Raw genomic sequence first — 25,557 nt, 5'->3', positions numbered from 1 at the left:
ACGTGATCGACTTGGCAAAGTAGCTATGCAGATAACAACCTAGAAATAGTTATATATATCATGTTTGTTTCGGCGTGTCGAATGAACTATTATTGTTTCCCTTTCGAGCTGCAATTTATAGAAACAAACACTTCCGCGAATATTGAAGAAAACAAACGAAATTCAAGTATATAACACTTACTTAAAAGCTTTTGTTGGCACGATTTATAAGGCTTTTTTGAAACGGTCAGCGAGGCTGATGGCGGTAATATGCTAAACCATTTTAAAGGACAAATCGCGGTTTAACGACGCAGTTGTTTATTTTGCTATTGCGAGCAGCATACATCCAACATGAAAGGCTGCACATAGATCGTGGCCGCGCAGAACGACGGCTGGGCGAATCTGTGACAAAAGGGCAAACCGCACGGAAAAGACATGGACAAAGTAAAAGTGCACAGAGGACAAGCGCTGACTTTAAACTGAACATTTAAAACACAACTTGGAAGACGCCTAAGCTTCGCCTTTAATAGTGGAACGCGATAGGGTTATAGGGTTCCGTTCGCATCGCCTTCTCAATCGCTTCTCAGGCTGTTCCTGCCAGTGAGCAGGAAATGTAGCCGACATGGCCAGTCAGTAGCGTGTCTGGCTTGCAAGCGAAGGGTCGTGGGTGCGAATTCTGTCCAAAAATCTTCAAATCTACATTTTACTCTATAAAGTGAAATCATTCGAGACATGCGGCGACCTTTTATTCGCACTACACGTCATGTGTTTTAATCACTTTTATTAGACGTGTCACGTCAAGTTTCAGGTGAGCGTTGAAGGTTGTTTTGACATTTCCGCACGAAGTGATGCGGCTGTGACATCATGACCCTATCGACCAATCAAGATTTTCCCGTCACGATGCCACCGACGCGAACACTGGCTTTTACGCGACACGAGCTCCTTAACGCCACGCCTTAGAAAAAGCAAGATCGGCAAAAAACCAACGCGTCTTACATCCATGCTCGGCCGACGTGCATATTAAAAAGTTGTCAAAGTTCCCGACACTTACCGTTGGCGTAGAACCTTGCTTCATACAAGATATGCCTTGAAAGGCAATATTTCTGCTGTGTAAATGTAGCGACGTCTGCCTGACGCACTTTCTCTCCCCCTTTTTAATCGCATATTCTTCTAACACTACCCCAGTCATTCGGTTTCGGTCCTTGCCAGCAATGTCAACATTTTTTGAGGATGGGCCGTCACCCAAAGCCACCGACAGCACGTGCTTAGTGTTTCCAATGTGGATCTTATTTAATTTTCAGTTAAGAGTTAGCAATTGTCCTGCGCGCACTTTAACTCTGTCTTCGTTTCTTGGGCGCTGTTTGCCCTTTTGTCATCATGAACCAACTAGCCCACATCGCCTATCTAAATCAGTGAGCCGGTGTACTGGAGGGAATCTCGAAAAACGTTGAATGTGATGTGAAGACACCTTCACTGCCTTACTAGGTGAAGATGGATGGGCACATGTGCATCAATAGACGACCATAAGCCCTCAACAAGACCCATGAAGCTGGACAGAGGACTGAAAAAGTTAAGTGCTAAAAGAGTTACTTCTGCGCTCTGAACTTCTCTAAGGACCACACGTAGCCCGTAGCAACCAATGCTTTCAGCGAAAATAAACTAGTGCACGTCAGCCAGATGTAAGATATCGTCTTTTCTAAAGGCGACCCGGCCTGTTTACTTCCGAAGCTTAGTTATGATATTAGAATTGAGAGCTCTTCGACACCCTTCAGGAGAGCACAACTCAAGCCTGTCCAGGACCGGGCAGAGCCAGCTAGATGGTATTGTCACGGGTGGTGACCAGAATAACAATAAATAAACAGGAAGAACTAAACGTTTAATGTGGCGAACTTGTGCCAAAACAAAAAGAGAATGGAAAATAATAACAAAGCGTCGCGAGCGTCGAGGTCGGCGAGACAGCAGGGTCGAGCGCTGGGGCGAAACTGACTCGACAGGGTCGCGAGCGGCGTCTTATCTAGAGTGAGTCACTATCTCGAAGATTCGGCGGAGAAGGTTCGGGCGTAGCGCGCTCGGGGCGAGAATGAACACGCACTTTCTAGAACAACACAAGCAGGGATAAACAATAGAAGTTATGTCCGGAGCAAGAATAAACGAGAAAGTTCTAGAAGTCGGTGACCCTGCGTGCGGCAGTATTGTCTGGCCTGGGACTACAAGTATAAACTAATTTCTGCAAAAGTACAGCCTTTCATGGGGATCCGGCCAGCTTACTGAAGCCTTTAAAAAGTAACGGTGGTTCTCATTTTCAAAAATATCCGATTATAACCTTAAAGTCAGTCACACCGGTCACGTCAGTTGCATCGCCAATTTAACAAAGCGCATGATTATCAATCACCTTTTGTGGTATTTGGAGAATACAAACGCACTTCGAGAAAGTGACATTTCCCCCGTGACTACAACGAACGAAGACTTAATATTCTTATTTATATAAACTTTTTTTACAGCAATCATGCTTACTATATATATTTACATTTATAACTTGTTTGTTTCTCGTAAATTAACGTTTTATACACCAGGCAATTGAATGCGATAACAAAGTTCAAGAGAGGTATGAAATGCGCTTGCTATCTCATTGACATCAATAAGAAACAAAATCGGCAGTAATGGAAAGCCCTGAGGCACGCCGCTTTTGACTGGAAGAGATGACAACGATTAAAATAATGTGAATCATCTTGATTGTGATTTAAATCAGCACCGAAATGCTAGACCACTAAAATGCTTAGCATGTTTGCCTAGATCATCTACATTGCTCTGCATACAAGAAATATTAATTTATTTGCATGCTCAACGCTAAAATCCACTTCCATTAGTCAGCCATTTCGCCAGACACACGCCGTTTCGCATTCCTCACTGCAGCCGTGAAAAAGCCGCAGTTCTTAAACATTTTACTGAAGAACCCCGAGACTGACGTCCTGACAGACGATGTCAAGGAAGAGAAGGAGAACGTCTCAAACACAACTAAACCTTTATTGAGGACAAAACCTTTCATATAGGGTTGAAAACGAAGGAAAGAAAGGGAAGCCTTCTTCACATCACCTCTCTCAACAGAAGAGACGACACCGCACCTCTAACAATGGAGTCATAGCAACTGACGAGACCAAAGATGTTACGAAATTAAAAAAAAAGAACACGCAAGGAAACGACAAACTGAACTACACACTTCACTAAGGAAGTTAGCTATAAAGCTACACAAAAAAGTTTTTTTTAAAGCTAACAATAATACTAGAGGTTTTGAAAGCGCTTCCATTCCGCTTCTAAAGACAGATAGCGCTTGTCCACTGGATTCCCAGGCTTCGTTATCGCGATTGACTCGTTCAGCAGTCACTTGAGGTCGTTTCTTCGCGTTACATTTGTGGTAGTCGAGTTTCATAATGGCACGCAATTCCTTCATTCCTGAATATGCTTGGATACCTCGAATATGGATTTTTGTTTTTGACACATCGCTTATGTTCGGCTAGTCAATCATTAAAACAACGCTTCGTTTTACCTATATAACATAAATTGCCATCAGAACGTATATTAACGCAAATTTGATTATATTGACAAATTCGCTTCAGCTGTCTTGAGATCACATCACACCTTGAACATCACGTCATGCAAAGAATAATGATAGCTTAGACCAAAAATGAAAGGCAACAATTTTCTGTTCCATTCTCTAGTTCGCGGACTACACATGCTGTAAAAGCTAATATTTCACGTGGCTGAGACTATCTCTATGTGCGTTCTATACAAGGATTTAATTTTTCCATATTGTTTATTATGACGCGACCAAATATGTGAATGACACAGCATGCTAAATATAAATTTTGCTTGATTAAGGCCTTTTCGAAAGCTTTAAAACAAGCCTCTCTCGACATATGCTTTGTACAGTATATATATGTATACATATTTATATTTTTTTGTGCGGAGTAGGCGCCAGGTGCGGTATATGCACCGGGTGCGGGCTGTGTTTGACAATTGCTATAAGATGTTTTTGTTTATTTCTAATTGAGATTTCCCTCCGCGAACTGTACACCGAATGCTGATTATAGATCGAAAACTACCTACCTCTGGTGTCTTATTTCTATTTCAAGTGTTTATTTTAGCCTGCCGTTTGTCGTAAATGAAATGCCAGAAACACCAGTAGCAACTTCAGTTTAACGGGGAGAGATAAACAGAGGGAGATAAAAGACGGAATATATTGGAGAGATTAATTCCGGCCTGGACGTTTTCTTACACTGAGAACGCAGAAGAGTGATTGTGTTTGTCAGGTTACGTTACTACGTTGGCTTGAAATTAAATCACTTGTGGCTAAAGTATCGTTCATCACGTAGGTAGCATATTCTTACAAAAACCAGTCAACACAAAAATTTACAAATTCACACACTAATGATGTTTGAACATTTTTATTAGTCATTGTGCACAATTCAACTTTAGACTATTTTCCACCATCTTGACAATATAATCAAGAAAATCTTGAGTAAGAGATTGAAAAAGTTACATTCGTTTAGCTTTCATAAACAAAAGCTTACTTTGGCGTTACTCTTGCCAAAAGACGAAGATAGTGGGGTTAACTATATTTAAACTACTCCATTCTTGAGGCATTAAGGGATACTCCGTTCGATTTTTCTTACTTATGCCTTTTGACTTAATGTCATTAACGACGCACAAGTTGATGTGGCCAATCATCACCAGTTTCCTAATTGAGCGAAGTTGACTTTTAAGGCCATACACATAAAAAAGTTCATGGTGTTTTCGTCAGTGTTGGTTCTTGCAGCTGGTGTCTGATATCTGATATTTGTATGTACCGCAGAGCAGGTCGTAAATGAAATCGCAGCAGGTGGTACTTTCTCCAAGCTGGTCTTCGGGAACGGCGACACTGCATGCATCTTCTGCGAAATTCGAAGGTATATGTTAGACACCCTCCTTGAATCTATTTTAAAGACGTAAACTGCGGTTGTTTTATCCCCTTTAGAAATAATAGTTCCATGATTCGTGTAAATAGAGGCTTCACATCCTCTAAATATGCGGCGTTACACACACATCTCCCAGAACGAAGGAAAGTAATAAAAAAGTCAGCTTCGCATAAACAAAGTTAGTGAAGGCATCAAACTGCATTCACGTCTTTATTCCCATCTGTTCCCCCTTTCTCTGCTGAATAACCTACTAAAAGTAGTTCATTGGACGAATCAAAATGTGCGCCTTTTATGTTCTTTCGTGATTTGTATTATGCTTGCCCTTTATTTTACAACACTGTTTTTATATTAATGATTGTGTTCGGAGTAGCACCACTCTTAAGGTAAAGAATTGTGTATTCGGTTTTCGCCCCCCCCCCCATCCCCCACCCTAAATATTTATAGCAGTGTTACAAAAAAACTTTAATGCGTTGCACTGCTTAAATGACAACCAAAAACAATATTTAATGGTTCCTAAGAAATTTTCACTGGAGGGATGTCTTAGGTATATTATATTATGCTGTAAATGGGGCCACTCTTGGGGAAACAATCCTAAAGAAAACGCAACCTTAGGCAAAACGCTAAAGAGCAAAATCGTAATTTTAGCATAGTTACGTTTGTGAGCAAAAAGGGAGATGTCACTTCATAAGCGCGCTCTGGTTTGCCGTGATAGCGCCCCAACGGTGACGTGGGTGTGATGCCGCGGGATGTCGTCGCTCTCCTGTTCTTTGAGCCCGCTGCCTGCAGCGATCGTATTCCCAATTGTTGTCGCTCTCAGTCCAGTGTAAAGGTTTGTTTGTCTTATCGTTGGAAAACCTACCCGTTATGCGTTTCTGAACCTGTGTTCTCACGTGATTTGACTCCTCGGAGTAACTTGGGTCCAATAGTGTCCGCAGCGAATACGGCAACACACCGTTGTGGTATTTATTTATATACGGGTCTTTGTCCGGTGAGGTGGTGCTTTAATCTGCTTCCATTAAGTGACCGTCTATACGTCTGCAAGGAAACTGCAATACTGGGGTAAATCAAGTCAGAAATACAGTGCATTATAATTACATTGCGAACTAATCTTCTTACAAAAGTTGGTAATCACGTAGAATTAGAATACTACCCAACAGGATGTACTTTAAAAGTTCCTTATTTTCTACACCGATGAAATTTCTCGTCATCCTAAAAATAAGGGACTTAGCACTTCTATGCGGCACCTTTTATGTTCCCCTGTGCATAATGTGGCTCTTAATGTTGGTCAGCTGTGCGCAAACGGTTGTGGTTTATGCCTTGTTATTCACACGAGTTGGCAAAAACCCTACTGAAAAACCCAGTATATCTTTTTCCTATCTTGATTAAAGAACTGGAAATCTCTTTCTGAAAGCTCGAAATCCAGATTGCAGACAAAAAAATAATTTCTAAAACCTGAAGTCCAGAGAGAATGCAGATAGATTTCTAGTTCCATAATCCAGATAACAAAAAGTTATACTGAGTTTTTCGGTAGGGAAGGCACGGAGTAAAGTGCTTATTGTCTTTATGTGTCTCATTGGTTTTATAAAACTAAGCCAGCGTTATAGAATTATTTTAAAAAAATGTTCGTTTTAGTACAATTCATAAATGAAAATTGAAAATTGTTTGAAAATTACAAAAATTGCCATAATTCAAATAATTTAGTTTAATTTCTACTAAAATTTGTAAATTGCTGATGGACAACATTCACCAGTCACAGGAGTGAATGAAATTGACATGTAAACTAGTTCTCGCCCCATTTTATCACTCCACTACATAGTGGAGTGAGTGGGCATAACTGCATAGAGATGGTCGCTGCTGTGGTCGTGGCTTTCAAAAGCGTATGGAGTGGCTGTGTGCTTTTCATTGTCGTCTGTACACCTTTCAAAAAAACACTCGACCCCAGGGGCAACAAACCATTTTTGAGCCCAGTCACTGAGTTTGAGGCTAGACTATCACCGGCGTCCCTCCTAACCCTAACCGAGTGGACTGTGATTTCAATATGCGCAGCCCGCGTAAGCGTTGTTTCAAACGCTTCTGGCGGCTAAATTCTCGTCTTTTTCCGCTATATTTTGTGTTTCATGGTACATGTATTTTCCCGAGGACATTGAGAAAGCATTGTACCACATTTGAAAAAAAAGAAAAGAAGAAAAGCAACAAAAAAAAGATACAAACTATTTTTGTTAGGTACGAGCGCGACAGAACGAATGCGACTGGAATGTATAGTTCTAGTTATTTGTGTTTTTTTCTTACGATAAGTTTTGACGGCGCCGCGGGATTCGCCGCATGTGAAACGACAAAGCGCTTTGCTGTCAAAAATAAATTGCAACAGAAGAGGGTCGAAAGGCATGCATTTTTTACGCTCACAGATAACGTGTTTACCGATGGACAGGACACAGACGTACAATTGAGGAAGTGTTAACATTCGAACAATATATCGTACGTACCACACGATGCAACGTTATCCGAAAAAAATTCATTTGAGAGAGATCTCAAATAACACAGTCACAGTCGACGACAGTCACATCTAGACGATCGGACGGAATTCGAGAATTCGAGATGACTTCGTTTTGGGGCACGTTTTGGGGAGAGCTTCCTTTTTACACAACCGCACGAAAGCAGAAGAACGAACGCGACTGACCCGTTTTCTCACCCCAACTCGGACTACTATTTTTGGAGACGACTGAGGATTCTACGCCGATTATCTGTAAGAGGGGGGAGAACAATGTTCGTAAATTCGCGTCGAGGGTCGTTCGACGTCCTTCACCTTCTTCGTTTCCCGTAAATGTAAAGCAGAAAACTTGAATGACAGGCACTTACCAGCCTTATTTTTCACAATGGAAGATAAGACAAAAAGGGTACGCAGCACGCATAAAAAAATGAGTGGAATCTTTCAAGAGGGGCGAGGAAACGTCGAATGCAAAACTGGAAAAACGTAGGTAGAGAACCGCGCTGAGCGGCTCTTCAGTCCAAGAAAGGGGCAGAAAATGTTAAGCTGATAGAGGGCGCGAGACTCGCACCAGCCGCATCAGCATCAGCAACATGGCGGCGGCCGAGGAGCATTTTTTGGAAAGGTGTATAGTGTAGAAGGGTACCCGAGGGCTGTACCACGATGTGTGGTGTGTTGCACGGTGCTCAGCTTAGCTGACATTTGTTTAAAGAGCATACTACAGCCGGTCCGGCCTATGGCGGGATTGCGAAAACTAAATAATTTTGTACGGCTTCTCGTCTTTATTAGCGCAACTGAAGCGACTAAAAAGGTAAAATCTTCGTTCCTGTAGGGATACTTTTGTCCTGCCGACGCAGTATTTTAAGTAACCGATATTTCAAAGTTTCGCTCTCCGCCTACTGAATACTCTTGCTGCATGTCGGGTCGTCGAAGTGGCGCCGCGGTGTGGTCCCTTAGGAAAAATGCCGCGGCAGCACTTGTTTTGCGCACACCTTTTAGAATGCATATAAAATATTGATTCAAAAACACAAACCCGTTTTGCGTGATGCTGTGTACGTTTTGTCTGTCGTCAAGTGGCTCGATGCGTTCAGTATGACAAATTCACTCAGCTGGCCTGCACACTAACTCCTCTCACATGAAGGCTTATACACAGAGCGTGTAATTTTATTTTGAACTTATTTATTAAAAATAGTCATAAAAGGTACACAAGCCGGTTTGTCTAGGTGAATCATACGGTCAGGGGTACATAATCTAAGGGCTGACCATTACAAGTTTCATAATTACCTAAGATTTGTTCAATAAAATAAATAATAAAAATAAACCAATGGTTACAAGCACAAACTTGCTGCGCCTCATCAAAACCAGTAAACAAAACGTTCTAATGGTTTGGTGGAAATAAGAAGCGCGGATGTGTGCCTAACTAATTACCTGTTGTGCAACGTACAAAATGCTAGTGGTGCAAACCACACTGATAAAATAATATGCTCCGCGTTTTTGCACCGCGAGCCTTGCGCCTGTTGCAAGACTTGTAACTTGAAGGCACCTCCGCGATTCTTTCTTAAATTTTCTGATTTCGTGGTTTGCGATGGCGCTCACCAAGATTTAATTAAAAACATAAGGTAATTTTCACGAATTTAAATTGTTAATTAACAAGCGATTTGTAATTATCACTATTAATATAGCACACAGCATCTACCCCCCCCCCCCCCCCCCCCACCCGCGCGGTAAAATGACCCCCTAGCCGAATAACTCACGTGCAGTGACCGAAGTAGTGTACTTTTCGCGGTATACTCTAAAGTAATAGGTTGGAATTAAAATATAATCCTGTATATAAAGATTGTTTCGCATATTCCATGCAGCGCAGATACTGAAAGCAAACCCATATGTTAAAAAGTGGTCGTACCATTGACGTAGATGCTCCTGCCGACTGCGCATTTGTTCACATCCAGGAAAGATATGTACAGAGGAAGCGTGATATTTTCTGGAATATACGGGTTGAGAAGTGCGTATTTTATATTTACCATACAGGGTGTTTTCTTTATTTTTTTTCTAGTTCACCGTATTTTTGTTAACAAAGCCATGAAAGCTACACTTATGCTGTTCTGCAGATGAGTTATAGGGCCAGAGGGACGTAGCATATGGGCTAATCGGAACGATCAGTCGGCTAATTAAGCAAAATTCGGTAATTACCTTTTAATCAGTAAACATGGACATAAGGTTCTAATTATATATTTGCTGAGCGTTATCGAGAAACACAAATCAGTTTTCAGAGAGACGCTTAGCGCATGAGAAGCGCAGCAGTGGTCTAAAGTTAGCGCTCGTGCTGCATGAGGAAGGCTACCGGTGCTACAAGGCGCGCGAGCGATTTCTCCGTCTCTTATCATATCCCCAACTTTGTAACTGTTGCACCAGTGGCAGACATAACGCACTACTGCGCTTCCCACGCGCTCAAGCTATATAAAACTATATTAATGTATTGGTTTCTGATGACGCTCAGCAAATTTTAACTGGAACCACATGTCTAATAATATTAATTAAAACGTTATTTAAAATTATTTAATTAGCAGACTGATCCTTACAATTAGTCGCAAATACTATGTCCCCCTGGCCGTATAGCTCACCTTCAGAAACCGCATAAATGTAGCTTTCACGGCTTTTTTTTAACATATCTGGAAAGATTAAAGAAAATCAGCCTGTATATTAGGTGAGCCCAAAGCAAAAGAAATCACTCAGAAATAAAATGCACCGTATATGGTGGATTTTCTACTTAATATAAGCATTATCCAGATACGTCTGAATAAACTCATTTATTTTAATGTATGTTAGATGTTCCGCTAACGCTAGTATTGTATAGCAAATTAAAGCAGACTGCAACCACATTAAACCCAATCCCCTCTAATGCTGTTTAAGGTTAGATGGTTGACAGGCACTGTGCTCTTTCTATCCTCCAATCAGAGCAAGCAATTTCGTGTGCTTGCTCTGATGCCCTTCCCGATGCACAAGACACTTAATTTTTTGTGTTCCTTCAATAACATGCTCAAACGGACTAATTTTGAACAAAAGGTGAGGGCGCAAACGAGCTGGTGGTGGTTAAACATTTCGACAAAAACCCCGAGACTGGGACAAAAAGCGACGGACAAACACAAAGTCTCAAACACAGCTGAATTTTATTTGACAAGGAAGGGTGCTTATATAGGCGTCAAATCCTGCACAAATCAAAAGAGACGAAGGAATGAGAGGGAGAAACCTTCACAAACAAAAGAGACGAAAGAAAAAAGAGGGAGAATTGGGAAAACCCGTGCCACAAGCAGTACAACAAAAACATGCATTACAATAGAACTGAAAAGTTTATACAAAAACAAAAGCTAAATAGAAGGACTAAAGTGCATTAGTCCCCAAGAGACCGCAACACTACAACAGGTCGTTTATACAAAAACAAAAGCAAAGTAGAAGGACCAAAGTGCATTAGTCCTCAAGAAACCTCAACACTATAACAGGAAGGACGCAACGAACCAACGACCAGGAAACAACAAAGCGAAAAGAATTAAAATCGGACAAAGGCCTCAACGCATCAATTGACAAGACGCGCAGACATCAAATTTGTAAAAACTTTCTTTGTTCTTTATCTATTGTGAGGGATGGCTTATTTACCGCATTCCATCAACACATCAATTGACAGGACGCGCAGACATCAAATTTGTAAAAACTTTCTTTGTTCTTTATCTATTGTGAGGGATGGCTTATTTACCGCACGGAATGCGGTAAATAAGCCATCCCTCACAATAGATAAAGAACAAAGAAAGTTTTTACAAATTTGATGTCTGCGCGTCCTGTCAATGGATGTGTTGAGGCCTTTGTCCGATTTTAAGTCTTTTCGCTTTGTTTTTTCCTGGTCGTTGGTTCGTTGCGTCCTTCCTGTTATAGTGTTGGGGTTTCTTGAGGACTAATGCACTTTGGTCCTTCTACTTTGCTTTTGTTTTTGTATAAACGACCTGTTGTAGTGTTGGGGTCTCTTGGGGACTAATGCACTTTAGTCCTTCTACTTAGCTTTTGTTTTTGTATAAACTTTTCAGTTCTATTGTAATGCATGTTTTTGTTGTACTGCTTGTGGCACGGGTTTTCCCAATTCTCCCTCTTTTTTCTTTCGTCTGTTTTGTTTGTGAAGGTTTCTCCCTCTCTTTCCTTCGTCTCTTTTGATTTGTGCAGGATTTGACGCCTATATAAGCTCCCTTCGTTGTCAAATAAAATCCAGCTGTGTTTGAGACTTTGTGTTTGTCCGTCCCTTTTTGTCCCAGTCTCGGGGTTTTTGTCGAAATGTTTAAGGACTAATTTTGGTTGACCTACTTTCAGTGGGGGTACATTGCGCGACACTCTTGAAGCAAAAATATAATCGACTTTTTTTACTTCTATATATGGGCAGGCACCAGACTCTACCGCTTAAATAAGTGCACCCAACAAAAATATTCCACCCAAAAAAAGTCAACAACAACGTTCCTATTCCAAGAAGAAGAAAAAACGAAAAAAGAAAATGACAATCGCTTATTGGAGGTTGCAGTTTCGCGCTGTTTACACTGGATCCCGCGATTAATTTGAAGTCCTATCGCCGCCGACGCTGCAGTTCAAGGGAGCGAATCAAGATGAGCGAAAAGTGCATAACCACGTCATTTGCTGTCTTTGTAGGGTTGCTATCACAAGCTAAACCAATTACACAGACAAAAAAAAACGCAACGATGTCCTTTTGCCGCTTCTTCCTTGGCTCCAGCGGATCAAAGCGTCGGCTGTTCTTGGACTTGAGAGAAAAACCGAAGCGGTCTTGAATTTGAATAGAAACACTCAAATCGTCTTCATTTGTCAATTTGGTGCACGGAGGTTGCAGCAAATCATTTTCAAAGTACCGCTGACGTCACGCTCCTCCCCAAGAGCGCGACTTCATATCCAGAGTTTTCGGAATTTCCGCTCTCTCGCATCTTCAGCGCCTACAAAAACTATGCCGAAATCTTTTTGCTGTATTCGAAAAAGGTCAAAAGAAGAATTGATGACTGGTTTCAGTGCGGAGGAATATGCCTGGCAACCTTGCAATTTAACGCGTTGCCCATACGAGCGACCCGCGCTTGGCGGCCGAAAGATCTCGGTATGAGGCAGCAACTTGTCGGAGGTTTTTCGTGTTATCTCGCGTCTAGTTATATCTTCGTAAAAAAAAAAACAAAAAAAAAAAACCTGATATCCAGATTTACGGCATAAAAATACTCTAGACTTCATCTGTAACACTTTTCTTACAATCACCAATTAAGCTTCCATGTATAGAGAATTCGAGTATAGACAATTGCAAGCACGGCGCTCCGACTGGAGCCCCATCTGTGCAAGCACGCGCAGCTTGCTCCTAAACATAGCTTTGGCAAGCTTGAAATTACACGGGCTTGTTCGCACGCGCAGAGACATGGCGGTGGCCAGTGGCCTTGCTTGCAGTCGTCTCTAGTATTGGAAAATACAGAAGCACCTTGGTTGTTGTCTGCTTCAATTTTTAAACTTTAAGTGGCGTAGACACCAGCGATAGACGAACCTTGCTGACTGATTAAAATAACTCTGTTATACTTGGTTTTACTCAAAAACTACCTAGAGGTTCATAATCGGCGAATACTCACGGCCCTCGGGATGAATGTTTATCACATTCTTGGCAGTATATCCTTCAGTGGACCCTAGCGTCACCCGCTCCTTACTAAAGAAAAGCCAGGTATATTAAAACATGAATGAAATAATGAAATAATATTCCCCCGTAGAGTGAAACAGGAAAGTTGTAGCTTTTACAAACGTCAGCGTTTGTTCATTAAAAATAACGTCTTTCGTTTTTAAATTTGGATATGGCAAGGTGCGTATTCATTACAGTGTCCTAATTAATGTTATACTTTTTTTTACCTTGCAGATAGCATATTTATTTAATTCAGCGGCTCCATGCAATATTTCCTTATATTTATTCATAATAGTGCCTTGGCGGTAATATTTGATGTTACATTCCTGACAAAATTTGTAGATTCATTAATTAATAAGAGTAAAACTGAAAACGACAACAATGCTGGCGTCAGCTAAATTTCAGTACTGTTTCATGATCACAAGATAGAACTTTCATTAACTAGTCAGCTCCTTCCTATCAGCTGAAGTTTTACCTGAAATATGTTCACACTCTTGCGACTGCTTGCAGCCTCTTAAACCTGGGTTCCTTAAAACTTCTTAAACCAGAGAACACGCTGGCGCCATCGATTGGGAAGCAATGTAAACTCGGCGGTCCGGCATACTTTTTTTATTTCTCGCGCAATATCCTTTCTTTTTTGGCTCGAAAAACTTTTGTCAATGTTATAAACGAGCCTTTCTATGGGTATTACGCGCATTTGATCTCGGAAATCCCGCAAAACCTTCGCTTTTGTGAAATGCAGTTCTAGGGTCACCGCGTAGATGGCGCCACAGTGTCAGTGTGTCCCCTCATTCTAGAAACATTTAAGAAGTTGTAAGAGATCTCGTCTCTCTCAGTCGTACTCGGTCGCAAGAGTGTGAACGGGCCTTTACTCGTTACAAGCTTCTAAATTTGTTTTTTTAGAAACAGATTAGTAATATAAAGGATATTGTACGGAATCGCTTTTCCCACCCAAGCAATGAGCGTCGTCGCCATTGCGCATGCGCTTAATGATCGCGTTTTGGGTTTTGGGTGCGCATACAATTTTTGAAAAATATAGTGAGAGCTAAACACCCAGAATATAACTTCCATTGCTCTCCCGATGCACGAGAAATTCGGAAAGATCATTGCCGTGTGTCAACACCCCCCCCCCCCCCTCTGCTCTTTCCCCTCTGCATTATGGGGATTGGAATTAATTTTGTTCAGAAGATGGTAGCGATTCTCATTCTTGAGGGCGGAATCCCCTTACTATGATAGAATGAATCTTGATTAAAAAAACACCTATACCTAAATCCTTGAAAAGAAGACACAACATTGATGACACCCTTCTTTTCTTCTTCTAGTCTCAGGCGTAGGGACACCATTTACATGAATTAGGAATTCCGATGACTTAAATAATAAAATGGCTATACTTTGTTGGCTCCTCTGCAAACTGCTCACTTGAAGATTATAAGCCACAGGGTGAGTCGGGGCAAAAACAAAGTTGGTGTTGTGTAGATTCTTCGAAAAATAAAACGAGGAACCGTAACTCGTTACTCTAACAGAAAGTAAATAAATCACGTTACCTCTTACTTGTCTCCAGAGCAAACTAAAGTTATTTCTTTTCCGCAAGAAAAAAAATATTTAGCCGCAAGGAGCCTGCCACTCACAGTGTGCTACTTAATCGCGTGTTAGAGAGATCAACGCAACACAGGATTGACTTACGCTGAATTGTTTTCTCCGTACTGAGCGAAGGTTTGATATTGTCCATCCCTTTCCGACTTCAAGTGATTGTGTCTTAAACACTTGGATGTTCCAAATGCCGGGTCCTTCTCATAGTTTCTGTACAGCACGTACCAGGTCTGAGCTAGCGGGAACGCCTGTACGTGTAGGTGGCCGTTTCAATAACGAACCCTTGATTCAGTACTCGGAAGAAATAACCTTCTGCTGTAGGCTCCTGAGGACACAATATAACTCTGTATTGCTTGTATAAAACTTAGAAAAGAGGCGGTACATGGCGAGATCAGAACAGCTTTCTCCGAATACACGTAAATGTACAGGGCGTTTGATTCTTAATCCGAGCAGAGTTAGTATTACAAGAAAACACTCCCTGAAAGATTTACGCAGGTGAGTTATACAACCAGGGGGGCATAGTATCCAGGTCCAATATTCACCACAAGCCGAATACCTATCTAGATGTTCTTAATTAAATTCTAAATTGGTGGAAACAAGCATATGGTTCTTATTAAAAACATGCTGAGTGTCATCTAGAGCACCTAAATCAAATTTTTAAACAGCCGGAAGTACGTGGGAAGCGCGTGGGTGCACCAAAGTCACCTATCGCGCAACAGCCGCCAAGCTGGCGCTGGAAAAACGCGGATTATCAGATTATCATCGCAGTTGTTCTGCCACTAGCATCACGCCAGTTTGGTGCCACCCCCCCCCCCCCCCCCCCCCGCCAACCCGCAATTCCCACGTGCCTCAAATTGTCTAGAATTGAATAATTTGGTGGTTGTGGAAGACGCTCAGCAAATTTCTAATTGTAACCTTATGTTTATCTTAACCCATGTAGAAGTTAATTGGTATAGTTCAGTTAATTATCCCACTTATCGTAAGGATTAGCCATCTATATTATTATGTCCCCCTGGCAGCATAACTTACGTGCACAAACAGCATTAAACTACCATTCACAGATGTTTTGAAATAAAGCAGGTGGTATTAAAATCAAGAGGTCCATATTTTTTACAAGAATATACTTCAAGTTGTCGACTTCTTAGTCATCTTATTGCACCCGAAACACATTAACTGCTAGAATTTTTATTTCATAAAGGTGACTTCAATTCTATTTACAGCGTCAATTTAGGCATACCAAATAACAGGCTGAAGTTGACCGAGCTGGTACATAATGCAAAAGTAACCGGTCAGCTAGAACGATTAGCACAAAACACACGCAGTTGATAGTCAGCAGTGTGTATGTCTCTGTTTCTCCAGCCTGTGTTTTGTCCATATTGTTCTAGCTGACCGTTTACTTTTGCATTAGGAATACGATTAGTGCAACAAGTTACTATGTGCTCACGGGCGAAGTAAATTTCGCAACAAATGGTTTAATGAATATTCGCTTTAATTTATTTCGTATTAACGAGCGAGAAACTGCGTGTACCTCCACATACCTTTGATACGTCTTGGTAAATTTGGAGCTTAGGATTAAGCTCCGGGTAGTTCGGCGTTGCGCTACACCCCAGAAGAATCTGGAGGGCGGTCAAAGCAAAGACAGGCGACATCGTAATACCCCTTAAAACGCTGCGAAGTGTATAACGCCATGGGGCTGCGGTGGTGCTCTTTTTATAGCTAATGTCTAAAGGGAACTTGTAATTTAATTTTGTTTGATGCGCACCTGGAGTTTATTGTCTTGCCTTTCCGGTCGCAAAGAAAACAACTCGATATATTAAAATGACAGCCAAAAGGCATATTATTCATATTGGTAACATTACTCCGAGAGCTGTTCCCGTATGTCTCTGTGAACGATATAAATATATATATTAAAAAAAAACAAAAAAAAAAAAACGTAGCTTGCACAACGACCCGCATGGGAGCCGGTAAACTTGGGACTCACGCTGCTAGAGGATTACAACTTTGGTGTTTGCCTCCTCCTTCGTTAGGAAAGGACTGATGGACAAGCTTTTTCTTTAAATGCATTAGTAAATCAAGATAACGTTGCCAGGACAATTTCAATTAGTTGCCTGGAGACCAACCGATAAATTTGAATTACAATGTCGAGCGACTGGTCAGCAAACGCTTCAGGCTTGGCGGTATATCTTGGTCTGCTTCTGCCTTTCTCTCAATTCCCTTCTCTAATCCGCCATTAAAATTGCTCTCTGCTGATGATGGTACAGCGCTAGTCGCAATTTATGTACAGCTCCCAGTATTTTGACAAAAATATAATTGAGCGTCGTGCGCTCAATGATTACAAATCACTTCTGCGAAAACTACTTACCCCACAGGAAAAGACGTATATGTTGTAGTAGTTTATGCCGAAGGCCACAATGAGAAAACTTATTCCCGTTGATTATAATTGGGTCATTGTCAACATCAGTAATACATTTTTAAATATTAAAACGCCACCCCCAATCCCAAACTTTTTTAAGTCCGGCCGTGGATTGTCCGCATACTTTAGGGGGAAATAGACACCACGGGACTAAACGTCACGTGACCTAGACACCAAATGGCAAATTTGGTGTCACATTACATATATGTAAATCTAGTTTGCTCCTAAATTTAGCAAAAAATACACGTCTTGTGACCTAATCCTAATATCAAATTCCCCTCTAAATTTAGCGGGAAAATCAGCATCACATGACCTATGTGATGTTTCAACTATATTTAGTGGGGAAGTTGACATCACATGGGGACCTCTAGACCAATGCAGTTTCCCCCGCTAAATTTAACGGCAGAAATTGACGTTACGTGGGCTGATCCCTTAGCAAAAACTAAGACGTTTGAAATATACCACATTCTAATTTGAGTGTATTTGAAGTTTAGTTCATAATTGTAAGTACACAATAAATAGACCGAAAATATACACTTGTTTTTTTTTTACTTAGTACTAAAACATATTTCTGAAAATCTTTTAAAAATATGTTTATTTACACTACATTTGAAGTTCTATTCATGCGTTTTGAAATATGTAAATACTAAATTAGTAGGCCCGAAATACCTTTCACATATACTTTCTAAAATATGTATTTATTTCATGCAAAATATACTCCAACCCTAATAAAAATGCAGCGATGAAAAATATGTGCAGAATACTCTTAAAATACCTGGAAATTGTAAACACTGTTGTGTTATGCTCTAAGTATCTCTTGAGTGCAATACTTTGGTAGTCTGACTTAAACGACCAAAGTATTGAAAAGCTCGCCTATCAGAAGTTCACTTCAAGCAGATTTGGAGTACACTGAAGCGCCTAAACACAACATTTGGTTAGTTTGTCAATTGAGTTCAATTGAAAAAAAAATTAGATTTACCAAAAATATAAATCCTTGCCCCTCAAAATGCCATTTGTGCACTAAAAAGTGCACAAATGGCATCTTGAGGGGCAAGGAATTATATTTTTCGTATATCTAAAATTTTTTTCTGATTAATATTTATGATATATTTTCAATACCTTTCACACGTATTTCGAATGGGGACAAAATAATACAGAATGAATGCAAAATAAATATTCGTATTCAATATATTTCAAGTTCGTTTTGAGTACGGCCTCTTTTTGCTAAGGGATACCATGCGACCTATACAACAACTTAGTTTTCCCTTTCCCTATCCCACTCTTCCCTTCCCATGTTTTATCTCCACATTCATCCCTTCTGTGTCCCAGGCCCCCTTGCACGAACGTTCACCGCTTGGAAGCTCCAGGCTGACTGAACTGCACCACGATTTATGCACGTCGAACTCTACTTTTTGCAGAAGCTCTTGGTAGCGTCTTTCTGCATGCTGGCCTCTGCCAGTCAGTCCCTCCTGAGTTCCTACCGAAGTATTTTTTGAAACAAGGCACCTCAGCTGTAGGTTTGAAATGCGCTAAATCACCTGTAAACAAGAATTAGGTATGTATGTAGATGGCGGGCCTTACCGCCCCTTTTCCCCCACTATTTTTCTACTTTCCAACCAATTAAGAAATAATATGACATAAGCTGGCGTGTAAACAAGGTTCGTAAGCCGGCGGGAGCGAGGGGCTTTACCGTTCTCCACCGTCACAGGATAACGCCGACCCGTGGAAAAGCCAAGGAGAAACATCAAGCAAGGAAAAAAACTCCGTATTGAAAATAACCCTTCAGCCCGTCAAATCCCTTGAGCCCAACACACCCCTCGGCACTTCAAACCGTTTTTGCCCTCCAACTCCTCAGATCCTTCAGACCCTTCAGCCCTTGCGACCCCCACAGCCTTTCAACCCTAGACACCCAAATGACTGTGAACTATAGACCAAAATCTACGTTCTTTCAAACGCCATTCGTATTTTATTTTTTCTATTGAGTTTTACAGTCAGAAAGGCAATAAAATCCACCGTATACTTTAACATGGGCGCAAACAGCTGTAGACAGAACAAGGTTAAATATACACACATCTACGAATAAAAACAAATAAAACATGTCCCGTCTTTTAGCATTAGATCCGTTGTACTGTTTTCGTTCACAAACAGAAACTATACCATAAAACAACGAAGAAAAGCTGAACAGAACATGTCCCGTCTTTCGGCATTACACCCAATGTATTGTTTTCGTTCACAAACAGGAAATGTGCCGTAGAAACACAAATTGGCTATTTAATTAATGAGTATCGATTTTCTCCTTGACTCTAAAGCAGCCAAAACGCGCCAAAAAGTCATAATTTGAATCAAACTTTATTAAACCGCGAGAGCACATCACTACGCGAACCGCAGCATACAGCTTGCGGAGGACGACAGCCCCAACATCAGGCCACTGAAGGGAGTCGAACCTGCTCTTGCCGCTCGTTTGAAGGGAGTCGAACCTGAAGGGAGTCGAACCTGCTCTTGTGCCGCTCGTTTGAAAACGCATTGCGTACGGCGTGCTCCGGCTTCCAGTCTTTAGCCGCTGTTTTTCCAACGTGGTATGCATTCAATCCACTACTTGCATGAGACCGCACTGTGCATATGCACATCTCATCTGCAGAGCGAACTCACGCGCTCGCTCTGCAGAACAACAGCTGCACTTGGGCTCCGAAGAATTGCCTTTTTTGCCATCTTACGCTCACTAACACCCACGTGCTGGACACAAGAAGTTAAGCGGCTACCCCAATAAGTTTTTCAAAGCCTCCACAACAATTTCTAGCTCCGTTCAGAACTTTGACGCCCCCCCCCCCTCCCCCCCTAACCTAACCTAACAGGAGGGGCCCCGACTGCAGTAACTTAGCAAGGAACCTTTTCGCTAGGGGGGGGGGGGGGGGAGGAGTGGAGTGGAGTGGACAAAGGTGGTTGGGCCGTCCATAGATTTGGGTACGAAGGAGTTCAAGATGCATGTCTATATTCGCTTCGTTCGATTTGCCTGCAGCTCCTGCACCGTTTCACAAAAGCGTTGGGTGGTGTACATCCGGTCGTGTATGAATGCACACACCGGAACTACACTGCCCTACGCTTTTGCAGGAGGTGCAGGTCAACCAAACGAAGCTATTCTAGGTCTGTTTTTTTCGGTCAGATGGCGCGAGCGCGTCTTGAGGATGGTAGCGTCTCAGAGACGGGACCAGAAAGCCGGCGCTGTAGCGTCAGTTAAGGCACGATGTAGAATCGAATATCAAGCATCTGTCAGCTTCTGACTAGGCGTGCTAAGAGTGACTGGGAAAAGAGTAAATAAAAAAAAGTATACAAGTGGCAGCCTCAGCGTTCAACGGAAACGTTAAGCGTGCATTCCTTTCCGCTCCTTTGTTTTTATTTTTATAGCGTCCGTGATCTAGTTACAGGAGCATGATGGGATGCGAAGTAAACGAGACCTAAAAATATTATCTTGTGCTCGCCAGTAGCCCTACTAAATACAAGGTGTCACAAAAGATAATTTACACGGTCTTTTTTACGGCAAAAATAAACTAGGCATCGCAGAACGCTCATTCTCTGCCCAAAGGTAGCTCTAGAGGTCACAACCAGATCCCAAAGTTTCAGCCCGATCGAATAACTTAATCAAAAGTTATACCTGATTTTCTGAAAATTTCTATGGAAAAATGTCGACCGACAGAGTTTTCGAACACATGGGTCTCTATGGCAGCAGAAACTGAAAACGGGCAAAAATGGGCTCATTTTCCCATTGAAATTTTCAGAAAATCACTTATAACTTTTTATTAAGTTATCGGATCGGGCTGAAACTTTGGCATCTGGTTTTGACCTCTAGCTCTACCTTTGGCCGGAGAATGAGCGTTCGGCGTTGCATAGTTTATTTTTTCGGTAAAAAAGACTGTACATTTTCTTTTGTGACACCCTGTACTTGAAGGCCACAAGCCTATAAAGTTGGCTTGATTAATGTAGGGTGGGCAGGGTGGTTAAGCCCCATAAGCCTTTCCCATGGCTACACCATTGCTAAATGGGGGGGGGGGGGGAGGGGGGTGTCGAGATGTTCCTTGCTCCTTTGAAAGACTTGATGATTAACAGAGCGAACGAGACGAAGGACAAGAGAAGGCGTAGACAGAGAGAGCGCAGATTTTTCTACGTCTCCTCTTGTCGTTCGCCTCGTTCGCGCTGTTTGTAATCGCCAATATGCAAAAGTAACTGGCCCAAGTGTTCACCCTACTGCAGTGCCCGAACTCCTCATCGGCTGATCAGTGAGCTTCAACCCAAGAGACAACCCGTTCACTACCGACCCCAAGTAACCTTCACGCTGTGCCACGGCTCGATTTAGCACTCCGGATGTTTTGACTCTCTCTTAGTGTGGACCCAAAGGCACGACAACTCTGTTGGCAATCAGCTCGCCAAAGACGTTTAGTCGAAGGATAGTCGACATGCGATGTCTTGAACCGCGCCACGACGCAAGCATACGGCCAAGTTTTGCAGGCGATTTAGAGTAGCCAACGCCCGATCATGAAATCATGGCATAGCGCGAGCATACCGCGAAGCATGGTATTAGGATGTGAGCAATGAACCATGAAGCACACATTTACATTGGAATTCATTCATCACTTGCAAGCAGCTCAGGCTTCTTAAACTGTTCTGGCAGATGGGCAGCAGCCATCGTTAATCTCAAATATATAACGAATTAAAGAGAGTTGCTCTTCGATTAAAATGTATGCGTTGAATAAAACTGGTTAATACTTGGATTACATTATTAGCGCTTGGATTCAACTAGTGATCACTTAAATTGAATTGAAGCACCTAAAAATAAAATTCCAAAACGCTGAATTGTTTTTTTTTTTTGGCTGGCTATTGTTTTGGCTGGCTATTGGGTATTGTTGTGGGCGGGAAAACGTCGAAACTAAATGAAGTACTATTGTGAAGGCCAAGTGGCTCCGTGCCTGGCAACGCCAATTCACGTGCTCTGAAAGCAAAGCGGAAAAGAAACAAAGCATTGCGAGTGAAATGGTGCTTGTCACAACATTCTTCTTCGTGCGTCTATTGTTTTGGAGCATAACTAAAGATCTAGTTGACAGTTTGTGTCAATGACTCTTTTTCGAGTAGCAAGCGCAGTATGGCGGTTTGTCCGCTAACTACAGATAAGTGGCAGCCGATGAGGTCGCCGCTCGTCAAAACACATTGGCATTGTGGCGTTGTATCGGTTGTCATGCTTTTTATGCCCCATGCTACTGACACCCCGCAACAAAATTTCAAAAACGACGAAATGCGGAGAAAGATAGGGGCTGACAATGTTTGTCGTGCGGGATGGTGCCCTATGGAAATGAATACAGCGAGAAGCAAGGCAGGGGGAGAGGATGTTTTTCTCTCTTAAAAAATACATTACGCATCGCCAGATGCTTGAACGCCGGCCACATGCCCATATGTAAAGCTAGTGGTGGAGACCATTTGTAAAAGTTTTAGGTTTAACCGTTACCTTCCTTAAAGGAACTCATAAGTAATATTCTAAATCTTTCAATGCGACAATGAGGTTCATTGCTAGGTATCGACGTCCCCTCATCTTAATGTAGCCGTAGGCTTCTTCAGCAGTCATCGTTGTATTGAAAATTTACGAAAATCGCTAATAAATAATAAACGGTAACTACGAACAAACGTCGAATCGAAATAAATGACACATCACGTTACGGAGACTAAATACGAGCACTGCCAAAAGAATACTATAATGGGATACAGCGATCCAACCTAAACCAATATTAAAAGTCTACCACAAGCTTCTCAGCCAGGACATTCAGCTGATTTGTTGTTTGTCAAGCAACCTGCACCCCAAGGTCATACTAGTATTCCCTTCGTACATTCCTAATCTAGTTCCGCTTAGGTTACACTTAAGTTCAGCATAAGGCTGGCGTTCCACTAACTTTTACTGAACCGATGCAAATGTTCGGCAGATCAGACGGGTTTTTCTGGAACGCAAATTAATATGCGACTCTCTTCCACTTATCGGGTGTGTTGCGGAGAAGCCGAGGTTCCTTCTAAAACTAAACACGGGATGGTAGCGGATGAAGTCGAGGTTTCTGAAATTATAATTACAGGGGGGAAACTCAAGCCAAAACTATCTACTGGTCTCGATGGCATTCTCAGTTTTATTCGAAAAGGTTGTTGTAGCATATTCGCATCCGTTGTAAGATATAATTTTGATTTTCCTTTAAGGTCAAAGACATTTCCTGCCGCATGGAAAGCGGCTGATTTGTACCTGGCTTTAAATCAGGAGGCCGAACAGATAAAAGCAAAAATTATAGGCTTGTGTCATTCGTGTCTAACCTATCGGATGTTTTTCAAATTGTTTTTTGTAGACGACTGCATCGATTTTTCGAACAAATAATTAACCCTGCCCAGCATAGTTTCATAAAGGGCAGATCGGTAGAAAGAAACCTTTGCCAGTTTATGCAGTTTTCCGCTTCAACCATATAAAAGAAGACACAAGTCGATGTAATTTATATAGAGATGAAGAAAACTGTCGATATGGGCAATCATGAATTGTTTTAGTTAAGATGTCTGAATATATCGTAATGAAAGGTACAATTGTTTAGAAGTTATTTGTCGGGGCGCGCGAATTTCGCATGGATTCAAAGATTCATGTCTTCCCCATACGTTGCTACTTCTAGTGTTCCTCAAAGATCAAATCTTGGTCCCCTTTCATACATAATTTTTTTCCAACGATCGTTTAGACTGTATAAAGTTCACTCAGATGTCGCAGTATTATGAAGACGTAAAGAAATTCCACGAAATGGAGACCCCTGGAAATTGCTTGAAATTACAAAGTGATATTAATCAGGTCAGCGCGTGGTGCTCAAAGCATTGTCTTTTGTTCTATTCAAGAAACACCAACGTCATCACATTTAGCCAAAAATATGTTGTGCATACGTATTCTAACATGATGAACCAGTGTAAAATAGAACGAAAATCTGAATTTCGTGATCTCGTTGTGTTATGGGATTCAACCCTTCGAATGTAAGCACATGTCCATGCTCTGGTAACTTCATCATTGTGGATACTTGGCACGAGACTTTAAAAACCGGCGCACTGCAATAGTACTGAACAACTGTTTAACTGCTACGTCCGCTTGAGATTGGAATTTGCATAAACTACGTGGAATTCATTGGCTTTGTCTAGAGTTGAAGGCGTTGAAAGCATTGAAGGCGTGCAGAGACGCGTTATCCGTTTGATTTACGATTGACACCTCGTTGAAAAGTTTACTATGATTATAACTGGCTACTTTGTCAATTGAAATTGACCGCACCTGCTGAGAGAAGAGATGTTCGGGATTTGCTATTTTTCCATAAAGTATTGAACAACGAAGTAGCTTGCCTAGGTCTGCTAACCAATATAGGTATTCGCGTACCGTCCCGCTCCTTGAGATAAACTGAACGTTTTAGTGTTCCCATACATTCCAACCTCTCGCCTTTCACAAGAATTGTGACATTGATAACAGTTTTGCGTCACCTTCGAAAATATTTCTTTATACATTTGAGCGATTTAAAAAAAAAAACGAAAAAACGTAGTGGTAGCGAAAAAGACATAGGACTTGTACATTTCAATGTTGTCTTTGTATCTTCTTAATTGTAGTGTTCGCACTACTTGTTTCGTTGTGAATGTATTAAAGTGTAACACTGGTGAGGTGTTTAGCTGTTGGTGGGAATCTTCAACTCAAGAATAAATAAAATAAATAAGTAAACAAATAAAAACAATAATTTAGAGCTTTCCACTTCAAGTGCAAAAAGTTTTCCATTGAAAATTGCATACGTTTTAGTCGCCTGCTATATGGGCGAATCTTCGTCATATTGTATTAAAATATATAAATATTAATTTTATTTCGTTATAGCAGATTTGAGCTGTACTTTCTGTAATACAACTAATACATTGAAAAGCAAACTGCTGAAACTTTCAAATATGGAAAAGGATTTGAACAAACTGAGAAAGGGAACTCGCCAAACTGACGGTTTAACTGTCGAGACTCCTCAAATAAAAAGCAAACTCTACAAATTGAATATATATATATATATATTGTAAGATGGAGATAGCGATAGCTTTCGGTCAGGGCGCAGGCTGGATTCGAATATCCCGGTCGTGCCACGAGCAGCCCGCGATCAGTCCTTACGATGATGATCGTTGTAATGATGAGGGCGATGAATTTCGTTATGATGGTGTGTATTGTGACGATGAAAGAAGATGATGTCCTCGTGAGATTTGTCGCTCTTAGGAAAAGGCGACATCCTGGCGTCGTGAAGAGGTTATTGTGGTTCGGGTGGTGGGTAGTAGTTTTTGAGTCGGCTGACATGTACAATGTCGCGATTGCGGCGACGGCGGTCTTGGGGGACCTGTAAGGGTTCCACGATGTAGTTGACTGGTGATGTGCGATCGAGTATTCAACACGGACCGA

The 25,557-nt window shown here is 41.5% G+C and overlaps 1 protein-coding gene across 1 annotated transcript; it reads right to left on the bottom strand.

Annotated features, from left to right (window-relative positions):
• Positions 1 to 4,773: 4,773 nt before the first annotated feature.
• On the bottom strand, positions 4,774 to 16,341 carry LOC115308514. Its single transcript, XM_029966442.2, has 5 exons — positions 16,231 to 16,341; positions 14,786 to 14,940; positions 13,059 to 13,132; positions 9,320 to 9,397; positions 4,774 to 4,907 (listed from the first exon to the last, which is right to left on the bottom strand). Exons 1-5 carry the CDS (start codon positions 16,339 to 16,341, stop codon positions 4,774 to 4,776), a joined length of 552 nt encoding a protein of 183 aa, XP_029822302.2.
• Between the last annotated feature and the right edge of the window lie 9,216 nt (positions 16,342 to 25,557).

This window comes from Ixodes scapularis, unplaced genomic scaffold (assembly GCF_016920785.2).
Source record: "Ixodes scapularis isolate PalLabHiFi unplaced genomic scaffold, ASM1692078v2 PGA_scaffold16__2_contigs__length_2301149, whole genome shotgun sequence".
NCBI lineage: Eukaryota > Metazoa > Arthropoda > Arachnida > Ixodida > Ixodidae > Ixodes > Ixodes scapularis.
The sequence above is the reverse complement of the archived record's forward strand: the minus strand, read 5'-3'. Positions and strand labels throughout refer to the sequence as shown.

What these genes read in the sequence shown, in the direction of transcription:
- LOC115308514 (XM_029966442.2), bottom strand. Translation starts at nt 16,341, where the DNA reads ATGTCGCCTGTCTTTGCTTTGACCGCCCTCCAGATTCTTCTGGGGTGT. An exon ending in TTTACCAAGACGTATCAAAG is followed by an intron (nt 14,941 to 16,230) that starts GTATGTGGAGGT and finishes CTACACGTACAG; the next exon opens with GCGTTCCCGCTAGCTCAGAC. An exon ending in CAGGAGCATCTACGTCAATG is followed by an intron (nt 4,908 to 9,319) that starts GTACGACCACTT and finishes CGAATTTCGCAG; the next exon opens with AAGATGCATGCAGTGTCGCC.